Source organism: Mobula hypostoma, chromosome 6 (genome assembly GCF_963921235.1).
Source record: "Mobula hypostoma chromosome 6, sMobHyp1.1, whole genome shotgun sequence".
NCBI lineage: Eukaryota > Metazoa > Chordata > Chondrichthyes > Myliobatiformes > Myliobatidae > Mobula > Mobula hypostoma.
The window spans coordinates 192,501,295-192,523,635 of NC_086102.1; the positions used below are offsets into that span (position 1 = coordinate 192,501,295).

Below are 22,341 nucleotides of genomic sequence, written 5' to 3' on the forward strand. Positions count from 1 at the left end.
ATCATTTTGCATCTCCCCCTCCCCCTCCAGCTTCCAAATCCCTTACTCACTCTTCCTTTAGTTAGTCCTGACGAAGGGTCTCGGCCTGAAACGTCGACTGCGCCTCTTCCTATAGATGCTGCTTGGCCTGCTGCGTTCACTAGCAACTTTGATGTATGTTGCTTGAATTTCTAGCATCTGCAGAATTCCTGTTGTATACATACTGTAATTGTTTTTTTCTTATATTTATTTGTCACGAATTTGAATTTGTATAAGGCATTGGTAAGGCCAAATCTGGAGTATTGTGTACAGTTCTGGTCACCAAATTATAGGAAAGATGTCAATAAAATTGAGAGAGTACAGAGGAGGTTACTAAAATGTTGCCTGGGTTTCATCTCCTAAGTTACAGAGAAAGGTTGAATAAGTTAGGTCTTTATTCTTTGGAGCGTGGAAGGTTGAGGGGGGACTTGATAGTGGTGTTTAAAATTATGAGGGAGATTGATAGAGTTGATGTGTTAGACTTTTTCCACTGAGAGTGGGGAAGATTCAAACGAGGACATGAGTTGAGAGTTAGAGGACAAAATTTTAGGGGTAACATGAGGGGGAGTTTCCTTACTCAGAGAGTGGTAGCTGTGTGGAATGAGCTTCCAGCAGAAGTGGTTGAGGCAGGTTCTATGTTGTCGTTTAAAGTTAAATTGGATAGATATATGGACAGGAAAGGAATGGAGGGTTATGGGCTGAGAGCAGGTCGGTGGGACTAGGAGAGGGTAAGAGTTCGACATGGACTAGAACGGTCGAGATGGCCTGTTTCCGTGCTGTAATTGTTATATGGTTATATATGTATTTCATTGTACTGCTGATGTAAAGTTAACAAGTTTCGTGATATATGCCAGTGATATTAAACTTGATTCTGATTCTGAAAGTGAGACCACAGGTTGTGGGAACAGTTCAGTGACAGTGCAGATGAAGTTATCTCCTCTGGTTCAGAAGCAAGATAGTTGATGGGTAATAACTGTTCTTGAATTTGGTCCTATCACAAACAACAGAAAATCTGCAGATGCTGGAAATTCAAGCAACACACACATAATGCTGGAGGAACTCAGTGGGCCAGGCAGCATCTATGGAAAAGAGTACAGTCAACACTTCAGCCTGAGACCTTGGCCCAAAACATTGTCTGCTCTTTTCCATAGATACCACCTCTCCAGCATTTTGTTTGTAGTGCTTGAACTGGTGGTGTGAGTCCTGAGGCTCCTGTAGCTGCTGCTTGGTGGTAGTGGCAAGAAGAGAGCATGGCCTAGGTGTTGGGGGTCCGTAATGATGTATGCTGCTTTCCTGCAACAGCACTCCATGTAGTTGTGCTCAATGGTGTGGAGAGCTTTACCTGTCATGGACTGTGCCATATTCACTATTTTATGTAAGATTTTCTCTTCCAGGGCATTGGTGTTTCTATACCAAGCTGTGATGCAGCCAGTCAATATTCCACCACATATCCACAGAAGTTTGTGAAAGTTCTCGATGTCATGCTGACTTCTTGCAAACTTGTAAGGAAGTAGAGGCACTGCTGTACTTTCTTTGCAAATTACTTAAGTGCTGGGCCCAAGACTGGTCCTCTGAAATGATCTAACACCAAAGAACTTAAATTTGCTGACTCTCTCCACCTCTGATGAGGATTGGTTCATGGACCCAGGTTTCCTGTTCCTGAAGATAATAATCAGCTGGGGTCTTGCTGTAGAGTAGAGCAGGGGGCGTGATGCAGCTATGCTGATGGAGCTTGTGGAGGAGATGCTGCCAATCCAAACTGACTGGGGTCTGCAAATGAGGAAATTGAGAATCCAATTGTAAAAGGAGGTATTGAGGCCAAGGTCTTGAAGCTTATTGATCAGTTTTGAGGGGATGATAGTATTGAATTCCAAGCTGTAGTCGATAAAGAAAATCCTGAATTACACAGCTTTGCTGTCCAGATGTTCCATGATTGAGAGTATAGCCAATGAAATGACATCTGCTGTGTACCTGTTGTGCCAGTAGGCAAATTAGAGTGGATCCAAGTTGCTTCTCGGACTGAAGTTGATATATTTCATTATCAACCTCTCAAAACACTTAATCTCTATGGATGTAAGTGCTTCTGGATATAGTCATTGAAGCAGGTTACCATGTTCTTCTTAGGCTCAGGTTTAGACCATAAGACATAGGAGCAGAATTAGGCCATTTGGCCCATTGAGTCTGCTGTACCATTTCATCATGGCTTGATCCATTTTCCTTCTCTGTCCCAATCTCCTACCTCCTCCCCGTATCCCTTCATGCTCTGACCAATTAAGAAACTGTCAGCCTCTGCCTAAAATATACATAAACGCTTGGCCTCTACAGCTGCCTGTGGTAATGAATGCCACATTTACCACTCTCTAGCTAAGGAAATTCCTAATACCTGTTCTAAAAGGACACCCGTCTATTCTAAAGATGTGTCATCTGGTCTTAGACACTCCCACATAGGAAACAACCTCTCCACATCCACTCTATCGAGGACTTTCACCATTCAATAGGTTTCAATGTGGTTACTCCTCAGTCTTCTGAATTCCAGTGAATACAGGCCCAGAGCCGTCAAATGCTCTTCATGTGACAAGCCCTTCAAAGCCGGGATCATTTTTGTGAACCTCCTTTGAACCCCTTACAGTTTCAGCACATCCTTTCTAAGATAAGGGGCCCAAAACTGCTCACAATACTCCAAGTGAGGTCTCGCCAGTGCTTTATAAAGTCTCAACACGACATCCTTGCTTTTATATTCTAGTCCTCTTGAAAGTTTACCACCTTGAGCTGAGAAAATATAATAATAAATAAATAAACAGTGAGTCCAAAGTTGTTGGACCAATTCAATGATAGGGCAAGTGAAATTGAGTGAAGTTATCACCTCTGGTTCAAGACCCTCATAGTTGAGGGGTAATAACTGTTCCTGAACCTGGTTGTGGAAGTTCTGAGGCCAACCACAGTGAGTTCATGCTGGAGAGAGGCCATTTACCTACTGTGTGTGGGAGAAGATCTACTCAGTCATCCAGCCTGAAGATATATTAGTTTCACAACACAGAGATAGTTCATCTGCTCTGACTGCAGGAAGTGATTCATTCTGGCATCTACAGTCTGTTTAAGTTATATAAGAAAATTCACAGGAGTGACAGACTGTTCACCTGCTTCAAGTGTGGGAAAGGATTCACAGTCATCTCACTTGCAGACACGCCAGCGATTTCACAGAAGGGAGAGACAGTTTGTCGGCTCTATCTGTGGACAGGGCTAATCTCTATCATCTCATTTGCTGACACACCAGTGCGTTCAGTGGAGAAAAGCCATTCACCTGCTCTGAATGCGGGAAGGTAATAATTCGGTCATCCAACCTTCTGACACCAGCAAGCTCACATGAGACAGACCATTCAGCTGTTCCGTGTGTCCGAAGGGATTCAATAGTTCATCCCTCCCGAAGAGGCAGCAGCGAGTTCCCTCTGTGAAGAAGTCATTCACCTGCTCAGACAGTGGAAATAGATTTTCTGTGTTGTCTAACCTCCAGGCACACCAGCGATTTCACAGTAGGGACAGACTGTTTATCTGCTTCATCTATGGTAGGGGATTCGCTTGGTCATACAACCTACAGGTACACACTGGGGAGAGGCCATTCACATACTCTGAATGTGGGAAGGGATTCATTGGGTCATCCCACCTGCAGACATACCAGCGAGTTCACATGGGGAGCGGCCATTCACATACTCAGAATGTGGGAAGGGATTCACTGGGTCATCCCACCTGCAGACATACCTGTCAGTTCTCACTGGGGAGAGACTGTTCACCTGTTCAGTTTGTGGGAAGAGATTTACTCAGTTATCCCACCTTGTGAGGCAGTAGCGAGTTCACACTGAGAGGCTGCACAATTGGCCTGTGTGAACAAAGGCTTTCTCCATCATCCCAACTGCTCAAACAGCAGCAGGTTCACACAGGGAGGCAATTTAAATAATTCTATGTTAATTATTCAACCCTTACATTTGGTGAATCCAGTCATAAGTTGAAGAGTGACTGTTGGTATCAGATTCTGCAGTTATTGCTGTTGTTCATCACTGGTCACTGGGAGCAGTTTGTTCTGATTATATTAGCCTTTAATTAACCTGGAGTTAAATATTATAGATCTGTCAATAAATAAATCAGTGCCAATTTATATTAAAAGTTTGTGTTTCTGGTTTCTTACTGACTGTAAAATGTACAATAGAGAGACCAGTCTGTCTCGTGGTCCCTGTCAGTATTCCTGTTCAGTCTCCTCCCAGTACCCTGTAACGATGTTCTTTTCTTTTCTCTTCCTCTGTTGACTCAACTTCCCCTTAAATCCATTGTAGGTGTGCTCTATATATTCAACATTTGGAGATCTCTTGTATTTTATATCAACAGTTGTAAGTGGATTGGACTTTGGCTTTTAACACACAGCATGCCTGTTGGAAAAGATTCTTAGAGATAGGATCTGTGGATATTTAGAGAATCATGGTCCGATCAGGGACAGTCAGCATGGTTTTGTGAAGGGCACATCGTGTCAAACAAGCCTGATAAGAGTTCTTTGAGGAGGTGACCACGCATATAGATGAGGGTAGTGCAGTGGATGTGATCTACATGGATTTTAGTAAGGCATTTGACAAGGTTCCACACAGTAGGCTTATTCAGAAAGTCAGAAGGCATGGGATCCAGGGAAGTTTGGCCGGGTGGATTCAGAATTGGCTTGCCTGCAGAAGGCAGAGGGTTATGGTCGAGGGAGTACATTCGGATTGGAGGGTTGTGACTAGTGGTGTCCCACAAGGTGGGACCTCTACTTTTTGTGATTTTTATTAATGACCTGGATGTGGGGGTAGAAGGGTGAGTTGGCAAGTTTGCAAACGACACAAAGGTTGGTGGTGTTGTAGATAGTGTAGGGGATTGTCGAAGATTGCAGCAAGACATTGATAGGATGCAGAAGTGGGCTGAGAAGATGGAGTTCAACCTGGAGAAGTGTGAGGTGGTACACTTTGGAAGGACAAACTCCAAGGCAGAGTACAAAGTAAATGGCAGGATACTTGGTAGTGTGGGGGAGGAGAGATACCTCGGGGTACATGTCCACAGATCCCTAAAAGTTGCCTGGCAGGTAGATAGGGTAGTTAAGAAAGCTTATGGGATGTTAGCTTTCATAAATCGAGGGATAGAGTTTAAGAGTCGCAAGGTAATGATGCAGCTCTATAAATTTCTGGTTAGGCCACACTTGGAGTACTGTGTCCAGTTCTGGTTGCCTCACAATAGGAAGGATGTGGAAGCATTGGAAAGGGTACAGAAGAGATTTACCAGGATGCTGCCTGGTTTAGAGAGTATGGATTATGATCAGAGATTAAGGGAGCTAGGGCTTTACTCTTTGGAGAGGAGGAGGATGAGAGGAGACATGATAGAGGTGTACAAGATGATAAGAGGAATAGATAGAGTTTTTTAATGAGAGTGGTTGGTGCGTGGAATGCACTGCCTGAGTCAGTGGTGGAGGCAGATACATTAGTGAAGTTTAAGAGACTACTAGACAGGTATATGGAGGAATTTAAGGTGGGGGGGTTATATGGGAGGCAGGGTTTCATAGTCATAGTCATACTTTATTCATCCTGGGGGAAATTGGTTTTTGTTACAGTTGCACCATAAATAATAAATAGTAATAGAACCATAAGTAGTTAAATAGTAAATTATGAAATAAGTCCAGGACCAGCCTATTGGCTCAGGGTGTCTGACCCTCCAAGGGAGGAGTTGTAAAGTTTGATGGCCACAGGCAGGAATGACTTCCTATGACGCTCTGTGCTGCATCTGGGTGGAATGAGTCTCTGGCTGAATGTACTCCTGTGCCCACCCAGTACATTATGTAGTGGATGGGAGACATTGACCAAGATGGCATGCAACTTAGACAGCATCCTCTTTTCAGACACCACCATCAGAGAGTCCAGTTCCATCCCCACAACATCACTGGCCTTACGAATGAGTTTGTTGATTCTGTTGGTGTCTGCCACCCTCAGCCTGCTGCCCCAGCACACAACAGCAAACATGAAAGCACTGGCCACCCCAGACTCATCGAACATCCTCAGCATTGTCTGGCAGATGTTAAAGGACCTCAGTCTCCTCAGGAAATAGAGACGGCTCTGACCCTTCTTGTAGACAGCCTCAGTGTTCTTTGACCAGTCCAGTTTATTGTCAGTTCGTATCCCCAGGTATCTGTAATCCTCCACCATGTCCACACTGAACCCCTGGATGGAAACAGGGGTCACCGGTACCTTAGCTCTCCGCAGGTCCACCACCAGCTCCTTAGTCTTTTTCACATTAAGCTGCAGATAATTCTGCTCACACCATGTGACAAAGTTTCCTACCGTAGCCCTGTACTCAGCCTCATCTCCCTTGCTGATGCATCCAACTATGGCAGAGTCATCAGAAAACTTCTGAAGATGACAAGACTCTGTGCAGTAGTTGAAGTCCGAGGTGTAAATGGTGAAGAGAAAGGGAGACAAGACAGTCCCCTGTGGAGCCCCATTGCTGCTGATCACTCTGTCGGACACACAGTGTTGCAAGCACACGTACTGTGGTCTGCCGGTCAGGTAATCCAGAATCCATGATACCAGGGAAGCATCCACCTGCATTGCTGTCAGCTTCTCCCCCAGCAGAGCAGGGAGGATGGTATTGAACGCACTGGAGAAGTCAAAAAACATCACCCTCACAGTGCTCGCTGGTTTGTCGAGGTGGGCGTAGACACGGTTCAGCAAGTAGGCGATGGCGTCCTCAACTCCTAGTCGGGGCTGGTAGGCGAACTGGAGGGGATCTAATTGTGGCCTGACCATAGGCCGGAGCAGCTCCAGAACAAGTCTCTCCAGGGTCTTCATGATTGGGAGGTCAATGCCACCGGTCTGTAGTCATTGAGGCCGCTGGGGCGCGGTGTCTTCGGCACAGGGACGAGGCAGGACGTCTTCCACAGTACAGGAACCCTCCGGAGCCTCAGGCTGAAGACATGGCGAAGTACTCCACATAGCTGAGGGACACAGGCTTTGAGTACCCTGGTACTGACACCATCCGGTTCTGCAGCCTTGCTTGGGTTGAGACGTTTCAGCTGTCTTCTCACCTGTTCAGCTGTGAAGCGCACCGTGGTGGTTTCGTGTGGGGAAGGGGTATAGTCATGAGACCATTTGAGCGTCGGCACAACATTGTGGGCCTAAGGCCCTGTACTGTACTATGTACTATTGTATGTTCTGTGATATCGAGTATATTTTGTGAGAGCTTTCTGCTAAGTTTTCTACATTTAAAAAAAGCATTAGCTGTGTCAAAGCATACAAGACCATAAGAGATAGGAGCAGAATTAGGCCATTTGGCCCATCGAGTCTGCTCCGCTATTCAATCATGGCTGATCCTTTTTTCCCCGCCTCAGCTTTCTCCCCATAACGTTTGATGTCGTGTCAAGAAGCTATATGGCGCCGATCCAATGCCAGCAGACATGTTCAATGGCACAGTACCTACCCAGACACCTCCGCGCTTCAGAACTCGCCTACGGCGACCAGACGCCAACACGCGCAGGCGTAGAGGATGTCGAGGCGCGCATGCGTTCAGCTGACAAAGGGCTCCGGGGGCTTGGCGGGCAGCAGGTAGGTAGGAATGGGCCCGGGCTCGGGATTACGGTTTCATCAGCACTGGTGTTCCCACGCCGACTGAGGGACAATTACTGTGAGCAGCCGACACACTGTGGCCACGCAGTCCCGGTCTCAGCCCCACGGGCCGTCACCGAGCCCCCGGGAGTGAGCGAAGGTGACCGCGCCATTCCATACGGTACGCGCGGTTCTGTGGCCTTCACGGGTGGCTGGGTCTCTGGGTCTCTCGGTCGTGCGGTTCTCTGGGTATACAGGCAGCCATGGATAATGCTCCCGACTTTTTCTGGAAGTGCATGCGCAGGAAATTAGATCTTGCAAGCACTGACAAGCTCCTGGTATCTAAATCCAAGGAACAAAAATATAGGTCTGAAGTTAATCTCGGATGAAGAGCCTTCCAGTCAGTGAAAAAGTCAATTAGTTCTAGAAACATAGAAAACCTACAGCACAATACAGCCCCTTTGGCCCACAAAGCTGTGCCGAACTTGTCCCTACCTTAGAACTACCTAGGCTTACTATAGTCCTCTATTTTTCTAAGCTCCATGTAGCCATCCAGGAGTCTATCGTTTCCGCCTCCACCACCGTTGCTGGCAGCCCATTCCACTCTCTGCGTAAAAAAAAAACAACTTACCTCTGACATCTCTGTACCTACTTCCAAGCACCTTGAAAATGTGCCCTCTCATGCTAAGCCATTTCAGCCTTGGGAAAAGGCCTCTGACTATCCACATGACCAATGCCTCTCATTACCTTGTACACCTCTGTCAGGTCACCTCTCATCCTCCATTGCTCCAAGGAGAAAAAGCAGAGTTCACTCAATCTGTTCCCATAAGGCATGCTCCCCAGTCCAGGCAATATCCTTGTAAATCTCCTCTGCACCCTTTCTATGGTTTCCACGTCCTACCCGTAGTGAGGTGACCAGAATTGAGCACAGTACTCCAAGTGGGGTCTGACCAGGGTCCTACATAGCTGCAACATTACCTCTGGGCTCTTAAACTCAATCCCACGATTGAGGAAGGCCAGTGCACTGTGTTATGTACCGCTAAGGTTCATATTCTCTGTGGACTGTCACTTTAAAACGTCGGGAGAATGAGACTGACTTTTGGACACTGTTTGAGCTGCTCCAGAGTGAGAGAGGTGGAGTTATTTGATGGACAATCGATGTTATGGTTTCTCTGCAGCTTGTTTTGATTATACAAGGACACACAGACACACACAGTTCGAGTCAAGATGGATTTGGTCAATGGAAGATACCAGTGAGTCGGTTGCTGGTTTAAACTTTCAGCAGCCCAAAAGGGGTGAGTTGGGATCGATCCTGAGTATTGATAAATGACTCTCACAAGTGTTCAGCAACTGGAACAAGTTTGCAGGAAGAGAAGAGAGGAGAGGTAGGTTTGAAACAGAAGAAACCTAGTGACAAAGAGATCACTGTTTGGACTCTCTTTCTAAGTAGCCCATGAGGGTGAGTTTGTTTCCATTCGACTACAAAAGTGTGATTGTCACTTAGTTAATCCACAGGAGTGAGTTCTCTGGTGGGGGGAAAACCTTTGTGAATACCACATGTGTATCTACCCCTTGTCTGGGTGTGGTAGTTCACTGAAGAAAGGCACCCATGTGGCAAATCACTGTTGGAGTTATTTCATATGTCGTGGAACTGGATAAGTGCTATCACGTTGTGTGTTTGGGGGTAACTGTGTGGAATCTACTGGTGTGTCGACCCTTGCCTGGTTGGTGGTTCCCTTGAAGAGGGTCCCCTTTGTAATGAGCTGCTGTTGGTGATAATCCATACCTGGATTCTGTTTGAGTATCCTGTGGCCACCACTTTGGGATGACTTGCAGCTGAATTTGGGTGTGGTACCACTTGTGTTGAAAGGATATTCGTTGACGATCACTGTTGGTGATATTTCATGTGTGGAGTGGAATACCTTCGGAGATAAACCTACTACTATTGTTATCTTGTATTGCTGGCGTAGAATATCGACGTAATTGCCTTCTCACAACATTCGCCTTTGGATTATAAGCATCTCTCTCTCCAACACTACTCAACTCAGTAACACAAACCAACAGACTTCATTTACCCATCATCGTAAGACTGTAAACATTACCTCCTAAGCTTGAAGAAGCTTGGCTTTTATATTTCCACACTTATGAGGATGAGGAGGAGGAGGAGAAGATGGCGGCGCGACACAGCTTGCGCGGCCACTCCGGTGAATGATATCTGTAATCTGTCAAGTAGGGTACCGTGCACAATCCTGATTTGATGGAGACAGACGTGAGAGAATGGAGGAACATCTGGAGAAACTTCTGGAATGCCTTTTTCACTGCCGCTGATACTGTGTGATCCAGAATCTCCGTAGGGGAAGGCCCCGAATCCTCGGCTTTGCTTGTTGCTCAGTGGCTGGGATGGGGTCGGAGTGCTCGGCAGAGAAGGTGCTCAATGCTTGGTGTCAAAGGGCTGGTCGGAGGCTCGAAGTTTTCGGACGGACTCAGTGTCGGCTGTGGTCAGGTGCTTCCAATGCATCAACAGTTGTCGGTGCCTGGAGGTTTATGGCAGAGAGAGTTTCTCTCTTCTGCCGCCTGCTATCGGGAGTTGATCGGAACCTTGAGACTTTTTTTTACCATGGCCATGGTCTGCTCTTTATCAGATTATGCTATTGCTTTGCACTGCTGTAACTATATGTTATAATTATGTGGTCTTGTCAGTGTTAGTCTGGTTTGTCTTTTTTTTTGTGATATCACTCTGAGGAACATTGTATCATTTCTTAATGCATGCATGCATTTCTAAATGACAATAAACGAGGACTGAGTGTCCTCATAATCTAATCTAATATATGCATGAACTTTGCTAACCTGTTTAATTTATTGGATTTTTATATTACTGTGTTACATAGTTACTAATAGAATAGCTTTAGTTAACAGCAATACCAGACTCCAGCTGTTCCATTTCTGCTGATTCTTTAACCCGTTACGGGGTACGTAACAACTGTATGCCTTCTTAACAATAGAGTCAATCTGCTTAGCAGCTTTGAGTGTCCTATGGACTCGGACCACAAGATCCCTCTGATCCTCCACACTGCCAAGAGTCTTACCATTAATGCTATATTTCACCATCATAGCTGACCTTCCAAAATGAACCACTTCACACTTATCTGGGTTGAACTCCATCTGCCACTTCTCAGTCCAGTTTTGCATCCTATCGATGTCCTGCTGTAACCTCTGAAAGCCCTCCACACTGTCCACAACACCCCAAACCTTTGTGTCATTAGCAAATTTACTAACTCATCCCTCTACTTCCTCATCTGGGTCATTTATAAAAATTACAAAGAGTAGGGGTCCCAGAACAGATCCCTGAGGCACACCACTGGTCACTGGGCTCAATGGAGAATATGACCCGTCTACAACAAATCTTTGGCTTCTGTGGGCAAGTCAGTTCGAGATCCGCAAATCAATGTCCCCTTGAATCCCATGCCTCCTTACTTTCTCAATAAGGCTTGCATGGGGTACCTTATCAAATGCCTGCTAATATCCATATACACTACAACTACGGCTCTACTTTCAATGTATTTAGTCACATTCTCAAAAATTTCAAAAGCACGACCTGCCTTTGACAAAGCCATGCTGACTATTCCTAATCATATTATGCCTCTCCAAATGTTCATAAATCCTGCCTCTCAGGATTTTCTCCATCAACTTACCAACCACTGAAGTAAGACTCACTGGTCTATAATTTCCTGGGCTATCCCTACTCCCTTTCTTGAATAAGGGAACAACATCTGCAACCCTCCAATCCTCCACAACCTCTTCCGTCCACATTGATAATGCAAAGATCATCGCCAGAGGCTCAGCAATCACCTCCCTCGCTTCCCACAGCAGCCTGGGGTACATCCCGTCCGGTCCCAGTGACTTATCCAACTTGATGCTTTCCAAAAGCTCCAGCACATCCTCTTTCTTAATATCTACATGCTCCAGCTTTTCAGTCCGCTGCAAATCATCCCTACAATTGCCAAGATCCTTTTCCGTAGTGAATACTGAAGCAAAGTATTCATTAAGTACCTCTGCCATCTCCTCTGGTTCCGTACACACTTTTCCACTATCACACTTGATTGGTCCTATTCCCTTATGTCTTATCCTCTTGCTCTTCTCATAGCCCCTTCTCGCTCTCCTAATTTCATTCTTAAGCTCCTTCCTACTCGCCTTATAATCTTCTAGATCTCTAAAAAAACCTAGTTTTTTAAACCTTTCGTAAGCTTTTCTTCTTGACTAGATTTACAACAGCCTTTGTACACCACGGTTCCTGTACCCTACCATCCTTTCCCTATCTCATTGCAACGTACCGATGCTAAGCCCCGTGCAAATATCCACTGAACATTTGCCACATTTCTTCCGTACATTTGCTTGAGAACATATATTTCCAATTTATGCTTCCAAGTTCCTGCCTGATAACCTTATATTTCCCATTACTCCAATTAAATACTTTCCTAACCTGTCTGTTCTTATCGCTGTCCAATGCTATGGTAAAGGAGATAGAATTGTGATCACTATCTCCAAAATGCTCTCCCACTGAGAGATCTGACACCTGACCAGGTTCATTTCCAAATACCAGATCAAGTACAGCCTCTTCTCTTGTCGGCTTATCTACATATTGTGTCAAGAAACCTTCCTGAATACACCTAACAAACTCTACCTCATCTAAACCCCTCACTCTGGGGAGATGCCAATCAATATTTGGGAAATTAAAATCTCCCACCATGACTTCTGTTATGATTACACCTTTCCAGAATCTGTCTCCCTATCTGCTTGCTATCCCTGTTACTATTGGGTGTCTATAAAAAGCACCCAGTAGAGTTATTGACTCCTTCCTGTTTGTTATTTCCACCCACAGAGACTCTGTAGACAAACCCTGCATGTTTTCCTCCTTTTCTGCAACAGTGACACTATCTGATCAACAGTGCCACACCCCCACCTCTTTTGCCTCCCTCCTGGTCCTTTCTGAAACACCTAAAGCCTGCCATTTGAAGTAACCATTCCTGCGCCTGAGCTATCCAAGTCTCTGTAATGGCCACCACATCATAGCTCCAAGTACTGATCCACGCTCTAAGCTCATCCGCTTTGTTCATAATACTCATTGCATTAAAATAGACACATCTGAATCCATTGGTCTGAACGCGTCCCTTCTCTATCACCTGCCTACCCTCCCTCTCCCATGTCTCGAATCTTTCTCTATTTGTGAGCCAACCGCCTCTTTCTCCATCTCTTCAGTTTGGTTCCCACCCCCCAGCAACCCTAGTTGAAAGTGTCCCCAGTATCCTTAGTGAACCTCCCCACCAGGATATTGGTCCCCCTGGGATTCTAGTGCAACCCGTCCTTTTTGTACAGATCACACCTACCCCAACAGAGGTCCCAATGATCCAGAAATGTAACTCCCTGCCCCCTGCTGCAATCCCTCAGCCACGCATTTATCCTCCACCTCACTTGATTCCTATACTCCCTGTCACGTGGCACAGGCAGTAATCCCGAGATGACTACCTTTGTGGTCCTGCTTCTCAACTTCCTTCCTAACTCCCTGTAGTCTGCTTTCAGGACCTCCTCCCTTTTCCTGCCTATGTCGTTGGTACCAATATGTGCCACGATCTCTGGCTGTTCTCCTTCCCACTTCAGGATATCCTGAACGCGATTAGAAATATCCCGGACCCTGGCACCTGAGAGGCAAACTACCATCTGCGTTTCTTTCCTGAGTCCACAGAATCGCCTGCCTGACCCCTAACTGTTGAGTCCCCTATCACTACTGCCTTCTTCCTTTCCCTACCCTTCTGAGCCACAGGGCCGGATTCTGTGCCAGAGGCGCATCCACTGTTGCTTCCCCCAGGTAGGCAATTTTCTCCCCCCCCCCCACCCCAACAGTATTCCAACAGGACTACTTATTGTCAAGGGGCACAGCCACAGGGGTGCTTTCTAGCCTCTGACTCCTGCCCTTCCCTCTCCTGACTGTTATCCACTTATAACCATATAACAATTACAGTACGGAAACAGGCCATCTCGGCCCTTCTAGTCCGTGCCGAACTCCTACTCTCACCTAGTCCCACTGACCTGCACTCGGTCCATAACCCTCCATTCCCTTCCTGTCCATATATCTATCCAATTTAACTTTAAACAACAACATCGAACCTGCCTCAACCACTTCTGCTGGAAGCTCATTCCACACAGCTGTTATATTTACTCTGACAAGCAATGCAACACCTCCCCCTCTTGCCCCTCCTATTATATCTGAAGCAACAAAATCCTTGAATATTTAGTCACACCCCTCCTGCAACCACGTTTCACTAATAGCTACAACATCATATTTCCAGGTATCAATCCACGCTGTAAGCTCATACACCTTTCTTACAATGCTCCTACCATTAAAATAGATGCATTTAAGAAACTCTTCACCTCTTACTCTCTTTTTATCCTTAATGGAGCAAACAACTTTGTTATCTTTTTCTTCCTTGTCCCCTACATCTTTGGTCTGAGTGCTCCTGATCTCTGTCCCCTGACTATCCTCCCTCACACACTGTCTACTAGCTTTCTCTATTTGTGAACTAACCTCCTTTCTCCTAGTCTCTTTAATTTGATTCCCACCCCCCAACCATTCTCGTTAAAAGTCACCTCAGTAGCCCTCACAAATTTCCCCGCCAGGATATTGGTCCCCCGAGGCTTGAAGTGTAACCCGTCCTTTTTGTACAGGTCACACCTGTGCCAAAAGAGGTCCCAATGATCCAAAAACTTGAATCCCTGCTCCCTGCTCCAATCCCTCAGCCACGCATTTATCCTCCACCTCATTGCATTCCTACTCTCACTGTCGCATAGCACAGGCAGTAATCCCGAGATTACTACTTTTGCGGTCCTTTTTCTCAACTCCCTTCCGAACTACCTATGTTCTCCTTTCAGGACCTCTCCCCTTTTCCTACCTATGACATTGGTACCTATATGTACCACGACCTCTGGCTCCTCTCCCTCCCACTTCAGGATATCTTGGACGCAATCAGAAATATCCCAGACCCTGGCACCAGGGAGGCAAACTACCATCCGGGTCTCTGGACTACGTCCACAGAATCACCTATCTGACCCCCTTACTATCGAGTCCCCTATTACTACTGCCCTCCTCTTCCTTTCCCTACCCTTCTGAGATACAGGGCCGGACTCTGTGCCAGAAGCACGGCCACTGTCGCTTCCCCCAGGTAAGCTGTCCCCCCCAACAGTACTCAAACAGGAGTACTTATTGTCAAGGGGCACAGCTGCTGGGGTACTCTCTAGTACCTGACTCTTCCCCTTCCCCCTCCTAATGGTGACCCACTTGTCTGCCTCCCATGGCCCCGGTGTGACCACCTGCCTGTAACTCCTCTCAACTCCTCACTCTCCCTGACCAGACGAATGTCATCGAGCTGCAGCTCCAGTTCCCTAACACGGTCTCTTAGGAGCTGCATCTTGGCGCACCTGGCGCAGATGTGGACGTCCGGGAGGCTTGGAGACTCCAGGACCTCCCACATCCGACACCGAGAACAACAAACTGCCCTCACACTCATACTGCCCCTCTCCTCAAATAACAACAAAAAATGAATACCAAACCCTCTTCACCTCGCCTATTTCCGCCTAAGCCTGTTGAGCCGAAGCCCTTAAGCCTTCACTCTGCTCCCGGCTCACTCTGCCGCCTGCAAACTATGCTGCCTGCTGTATGAGGCTCTGGTCCTTTTAAATCTTCCGTGCTTCACTGCCTGATGTCACACACCTGCGCAGTTCCGCCTCTCTGAACGCCGATGATAAAAAAATGAAAAATTCAAAAATGGCTTCCTCCGCACTCTCGCTCTGATTCTCAGACTTCCTTCTCCGAATTACACCCGAATCAGGATTTCTGTCCTTTTAAATCCTCCGCGCTTCACTGCTCGATGTCACACGCCTGCGCAGTCCCGCCCCTCTGAACGCCAATGGGAAAATAAACAAAAAATTCAAAAATGGCTTCCTCCGCACTCCCGCTCCGATTCTCAGACTTCCTTCTTCACTTGTCTGTCTCCCGAGGCCCCGGTGTGACTACTTGCCTATAACTCCTTTATCACCTCCTCACTCTCCCTGACCAGACGAAGGTCATCCAGCTGCATCTCCAGTTCCCTAACTCGGTCCCTAAGGAGCTGCAGCTCGACGCAGCTGGCGCAGATGTGGCTGTCCGGGAGGCTGGGAGTCTCCCAGACTTCCCACATCTGACACCGAGCACAGAACACCGGTTTCACACACATTCTTCCTGTCTGTATCGTACACAGATAACGTACCTTGTCTCGACCCATTATTACCGAAGTCCTGTTGAGCCAAAGCCTCCCTACTCTGTCTCCCTCTAATCCACTGCCCGCTCTATAAAGCAGTCTCCTTTTAAACTCTTCTCGCTGTTCTCATTCGTTGACATCCACACGTTTGCGCAGTCATGCCCCAATCAAACTGCTGAAGAAATAACTGTCTCCTTTTAAACTCTTCTCGCTGTTCTTACTGGCTGACGTCCACACATATGCACAGATGCGCCCTGGTCAAATCGCTGAAGAAATAACTGTCTCCTTTTAAACTCTTCTTGCTGTTATCACTGGCTGACGTCCACGCGCTTGCGCAGTGAAGCCCCACTGAAACCGCTGAAGAAAGAACATTCTAAACAATTCCAATTCATCGCACAGCACCCAATCCAGAATAACGGATCCCCTAGGAACTCAACCACGAGCTGCTCATAGGCAGTTTAGAAATTCCCCCTCTTGGGATCCAGCACCAATCTACCTTTATCCTGGGTAACAAGCGACCTGTAGCGGAGCCTCAGGACGAACCCCACCGGGTTCAGGAAGAGTTAGTACCTCTCAACCATCAGACTGTTGAACCAGAGGGGATAACTTCACTTGACCTATCAGTGAACTGTTCCCACAACTTATGCACTCACTTCCAAGGACTCTTCATCTTATGTTCTTCTTGGCATTTATTTATTATTATTAATTTTTCTGTTTGTAATTGCACAGTTTATTGTCATTTGCACACTGGTTGAATGGCTTGTTGATGTGGTCTTTCTTTAATTCTATTATGGTAATTGGATTTATTGAGTATACCCACAAGAAAACGAATCTCAGGATTGTATATGGTGATATATATGTACTTTGATAACAAATTTACTTTGAACTTTTAAATAATACTAATGGAGAGAGACAAACTGAGCCAAGTCACAGACTGATGACTGGCAGAAATGGCCTGTTCTGGTACAGACAGAAAAAGCAGAATGTGACGTCAGTCTGGATGCCTGATCCATGCCCAGTTGCTTCTGCATCTTGTGTTTAACCTTGCTGTAACAGTGTGATGTCAGAACTCGCCATAGAGACTACAATAGTATCTGAAATGTTGATTCTCACCTATTGATGTCTTTTGTAAATCTTTTTACAGGTTAGAAATGACAAAGAATTTGTGTATGAGAATTTCAAATACAACGACGCGTCAGTTTTGCTGTCTCTGTCCAGATATTTAAGGATTAACCAGATATTTCTTCAGAGGTCCTCCGTTGGCCTGGGTCCACCGTAGATGTTGCAACCCAGCTGTCACACGATACACAAGCCGGGGCAGTTCGATATGGAGAGCAGGCTGTTGCCGATGTAGCAGGCTCCCCTTCTCCACAGAGCCGATGAACCCAAAGGAACGACGGAGAGCGATACAGTTTGGCAGTGGATGCGTCACAGGAGTTGCCAGTCACCATTGAACTCCAACTAGTACTGCCTGAGGAACTCCAGCTCCAGATTTTTCCTCGTGGTTTATTTCTGAAGCCTTCCCCGTGGAAGGAGGTGGACGTTTTGAGACCAGTTTTCTTTCTCGATGAGTTTCCAACCACAGTTTGACGAGCCCCATCTGCCCATAGAGACGGGTTTTAAGGAGCCAGTAACTTGCCTTTGTCCCTTCTGCTGTCAGTAGAAACAGCTCCACTCTCTACGTCTGAAATCTGACATGATGAATTGCCAGAGAATTAATAACAAGGAGACATAATTCAGCTTCTGTCAGTGTGGGAAGAGATTCACTCACTCTGCCGACCTGCAGACACACCAATAAATTCATAAGGGAGAGAAACCATTCAACTGTTCTGTGTGTGGGAAAAGATTCACTCGACCACCTGATTGGCTGACACACCAGCAATTTCACACTCAGGAGAAGCCATTCATCTCCTCCGAATCCAGGAAGGAGTTCACTCAGTCATCCTACTTACAGACACACCAGTCAGTTCACAGTGGGGAGATACCATTGACCTGCTCAGACTGTGGGAAAGGATTCACTCACTCATTCCACCTACAGACACACCAGTCGGTTCACACTAGGGAGATGCCGTTTATCTGCTCAGACTGTGGGAAGGAATTTCCTCAGCCATCTCAACTGAAGGTACATCAGCGAGTTCACACTGGGGAGAGGCCATTCATTTGCTCTAAATGTGGAAAGGGATTCACTCAGTCATCCCACCTACAGACACACCAGTCGGTTCACACTAGGGAGATACCGTTTATCTGCTCAGACTGTGGGAAGGGATTTTCTCGGTCATCTCAACTGAAGGTACATCAGCGAGTTCACACTGGGGAGAGGCCATTCACTTGCTCTGAATGTGGGAGGGGATTCACTCAGTCATCCCACCTACAGACACACCAGCGAGTTCATGCAGGGGAGAGGCCGTTCACCTGTTCTGTGTGTGGGAAGAGATTCACTCAGTCATCCCACCTACAAACACATCAGTCAGTTCACACTGGGGAGAAACCATTCACATGCTCAGACTGTGGGAAGGGATTTTCTCGGTCATCTCAACTGAAACTACATCAGCGAGTTCACACTGGGGAGAAGCCATTCACCTGCTCAGACTGTGGGAAGGGATTCACTCAGTCATCCCACCTACAAATACATCAGCGAGTTCACACTGGAGAGAGGCCTTTTACTTGTTCAGAATGTGGGAAGGGATTCACTCAGCTGTGCAATCTCCATGCACACCATTTAGTTCATACTGGGGAGAAACCATTCACCTGCTCAGACTGTGGGAAGGGATTTACTCAATCATCTCTACTACTGGCACACAAGTCAGTTCACACCGGGGAAAGTCCATTCACCTGCTCTGAATGTGGGAAGGGATTCACTCAGTCATCTAACCTACAAACACACCAGCGAGTTCACACGGGAGAGAGGCCTTTCAGCTGTTCTGTGTGTGGAAAGAAATTCACTCAGTTATGCAACCTGCAGACACACCAGTCAGTTCACACTGGGGAGAGGCCATTCATCTGCTCAGACTGTGGGAAGGGATTCCTTCGGTCATTTCAACTGACGGCACATCAGCGAGTTCACACTGGTGAGAGGCCATTCGCTTGCTCTGAATGTGGGAAGGGATTCACTCTTTCAATTCATCTGAAGGAACATCATAAAGTTCACACAGGAGAGATGCCATTCACCTGCTCAGACTGTGGGAAGAGATTCACTCGGTCATCCCACCTGCAGGCACACCAGCGAGTTCACACTGGGGAGAGACCGTTCACCTGCTCAGACTGTGGGAGGGGATTCATTCGGTCATCTCAACTGAACGAACATCAGCGAGTTCACACTGGAGAGAGGCCGTTCACCTGTTCTGAATGTGGAAAGGGATTTACTCGGTTATCCCACCTGCAGACACACCAGCGAGTTCACACTGGGGAGAAGCCATTCATCTGCTCAGACTGTGGGAAGGGATTTTCTCAGTCATCTCAACTGAATGAACACCAGCGAGTTCACACTGGGGAGAGACCGTTCACCTGCTCTGACTGTGGAAAAGGATTCATTCAGTCATCTCACCTACAGACACACCAGTCAGTTCACACTGGGGAGAAGCCATTCATCTGCTCAGACTGTGGGAAGGGATTTTCTCAGTCATCTCAACTGAAGGTACATCAGCGAATTCACACTGGGGAGAGGCCTTTCATCTGCTCTGAATGTGGGAAGGGATTTACTCAATCATCCAACCTTGTGACGCATTACCGAGTTCACACTGGGGAAAAGGTTTAACTATCACTGTTGCTGAATCCAGGGGCAAGTTCAAAAGTGACTTTTGGTGTTGAACCTTGCTGCTCATCGTACCCAGTTCTGTGCCTTGGTCACTGGACATGGGAGGAATTTCTTCCCTTAATGGAGCAGGAGTTTAATATTCTGGATCTGTGACAAAGAAATCAGTTCTACTTTAAAATCTGTCTTAGGTACCTAGTGAATTTAAACACATCAGGTGGACAGTAGGGAGTCTCTGCCTGTATTTCTGTTCCACGACAATCGATCACTGCTGTTTACCCCTCATTCACCCTGTGGTGATGGGTTCCAAACAGTCACCAATCTGTGGGCGAGAGGTTTCCCCTGAATTTCCTGCTTGACTTTCTACAGACTGAAGAAGGCGACGAGTTGACTGCAGTTATCTCTGACATGTCCTTTGTCCCTCGAATCTCTGGGTTGAGGAAGATTAACATTGGTGGTTGAGGGTGGGGTGGGGACAAGGTAAAAAATGACAGAGTAGCAGCATTTGTAAGGCTGACTGACAGAGAAAAAAATTAAGTTGACTCTGACTGTTGATGTACTGCCTGAGTCAGTGGTGGAGGCAGATACACTAGTGAAGTTTAAGAGACTGTTAGACAGGTATATGGAGGAATTTAAGGTGGGGGGGTTATATGGGAGGCAGGGTTTGATGGTCGGCACAACATTGTGGGCCGAAGGGTCTGTAATGTGCTGTACTCTATGTTCTATGTGCTGTTACTGCAAGTCAAGTGCACAGGTGCTGAGAGTCCAAAGTTTGTCAAAAGCTGCGCATCCATTCAGTGGGCAAAAGGCTCCGAGAATGGGTGCACTGGACCTCACAGGCACAACTGAGATCTTGTTACCTAAACCTAAGGATTGGGACTCCCGACAGAAAATATAGTTCCCAGTTTATCTCACGTGAAAAACTTATAATGTATCTTTCAGATAAGTGGATACATGATTTCCTAATAATTGAAGTGAAGCATTGAGATCTGGTCTGATGGCCAGAACTAGCTGATGTCTATACCTAATGGAAATAGTTGAGACAGAGGCCTGAAAGAAAGAACTGTGTTCAATTTCCAGTTAATTAAAATGTCAATTAGGCTGCACAGGACAAACAAACTCCTTGCATAGGTTTTGGTTCTTCAGTGAATCACCTTTGCTGAATGTCACCTGGTTCTGGTACTTCCACCAAGTGATTTCATTGTTTCTTCTTTTCTATATGAGTGTGTAAGTCAACCATCACATTTGGTGCATTCAGTTGTAAATTGAAGAGTGACTGTTGGTGTCAGATTTGAAATTATTGTTGCTGTTCATCAGGCCTGGAACTGAACCCTGGTCTCTGAGTACAGGAGGGGTTTGTTCTGATGACATTAGCCTCTAACTAGACTGGAGTTATATATTGTGGATCTGTCATAAGTAAATGAGTTCTATTTTAAATTTTGTGTCTCAGATCTTTGCTGACTCTTCAGCATACTCAATCAACAGTAGAGAGGCCATTCTGTCCCTCTGGTTCCTGCCCGTGTTCCTGTTCCAACTCTTCCCATCACCCTGTAGTTCTTTGCTCTATACTGTTCACTCAGCTTCCCCTAAAATGCATCCCCTATAGTGACAGGTACTGAATGCTCACCACTCTTGATAAAGTGACGTCACTGATCAACTGGTCTCTGACAATTTGCACTTGTTTTTCTTTCAAACTTTATTCACCTGTGCACAAGGGCAGCAGTCTAGCCCATCATCAATCTGCTCAGTGATCAATTTTATATCAATATTAACCAATTGAAATCTTGTGCATCTTCTAATGTCTAAATTACATACATAGAATACTTATCATGATATATACTTACAGGTTGTAATGAACAACAAAACTAAATGCAATTTACACAAAATGCTGGAGGAACTCAGCAAGTTAGGCAGCATCTGAGGAGTGGAATAAACAATCGACTTTTCAGGCTGAGGCCCTTCATCACCCGCTCTCTAAGTCTCTGTATTCCTCCTTCCTCCCCTAATCCTCTTCCCATCTTAAGATCACCCCTTTACCCCCAGCCTCTGGTCAACCCTCTCACCAGTTCATCCACACTCCACTCCTCTGCCCCTTTGCTGGGTTGCTCACTTTTCTCTCCTGGGTTCTTGGCTCTACCCATTATCCCCAATGTCTCTGACACATTTTTACCACCACCTCTCTTCACTAGGTCGCTCTCTTACATCCTCCCCCATCTACCAGTCAATTCGCTCCCTGCTCAATTTGGGTGTCCCCTTTCCCTTCCCCATTCCCTCTATTCTCTACTTCTAGGCCACTCCCTTCCACCAACCCCCACAACTTCCATCACTGGATCACTCCAACCCTTTTACATCCCCACTAGCTCTTGTCTCTAGGTTACTCCCCTTCTCACCTCAATGCCCTTATCAGACTTTGCCACTAGTTTAAGTTCAAATTTAATTGTCATTCAACCATACATCAATACAGCCAAACGAAGCAGTTTTACTCGGGAGTCAAGTTGCAATATAATACCAATAGTCACACATATCACAAGGTACATATAAGATATCAATAAAATACAGTCCCACAAATAATAGTCCAAGACCCTGAGACCATAAACGGTGTAGAAGTATGCAGTTGAACACAATATAGCTTGTAATTTGCTGAGTGACACTGGGGGCAGCTTTGACTGACACCTCTCTC

The 22,341-nt window shown here is 46.3% G+C and overlaps 1 protein-coding gene across 2 annotated transcripts in view; it reads left to right on the forward strand.

Annotated features, from left to right (window-relative positions):
- Window positions 1-7,574: 7,574 nt before the first annotated feature.
- LOC134348702 (oocyte zinc finger protein XlCOF6-like) overlaps window positions 7,575-22,341 on the forward strand; it is a 74,424-nt gene continuing 59,657 nt past the window's right edge. For both annotated transcript variants that reach the window (XM_063052508.1, XM_063052507.1), the window contains exons 1-3: window positions 7,575-7,622; window positions 8,801-9,007; window positions 17,055-19,544. In XM_063052508.1, the coding sequence (XP_062908578.1) occupies window positions 17,976-19,544 (1,569 nt within the window). In that variant the 5' untranslated portion in view covers window positions 7,575-7,622; window positions 8,801-9,007; window positions 17,055-17,975. The remainder of the gene's footprint in view (window positions 7,623-8,800; window positions 9,008-17,054; window positions 19,545-22,341) is intronic.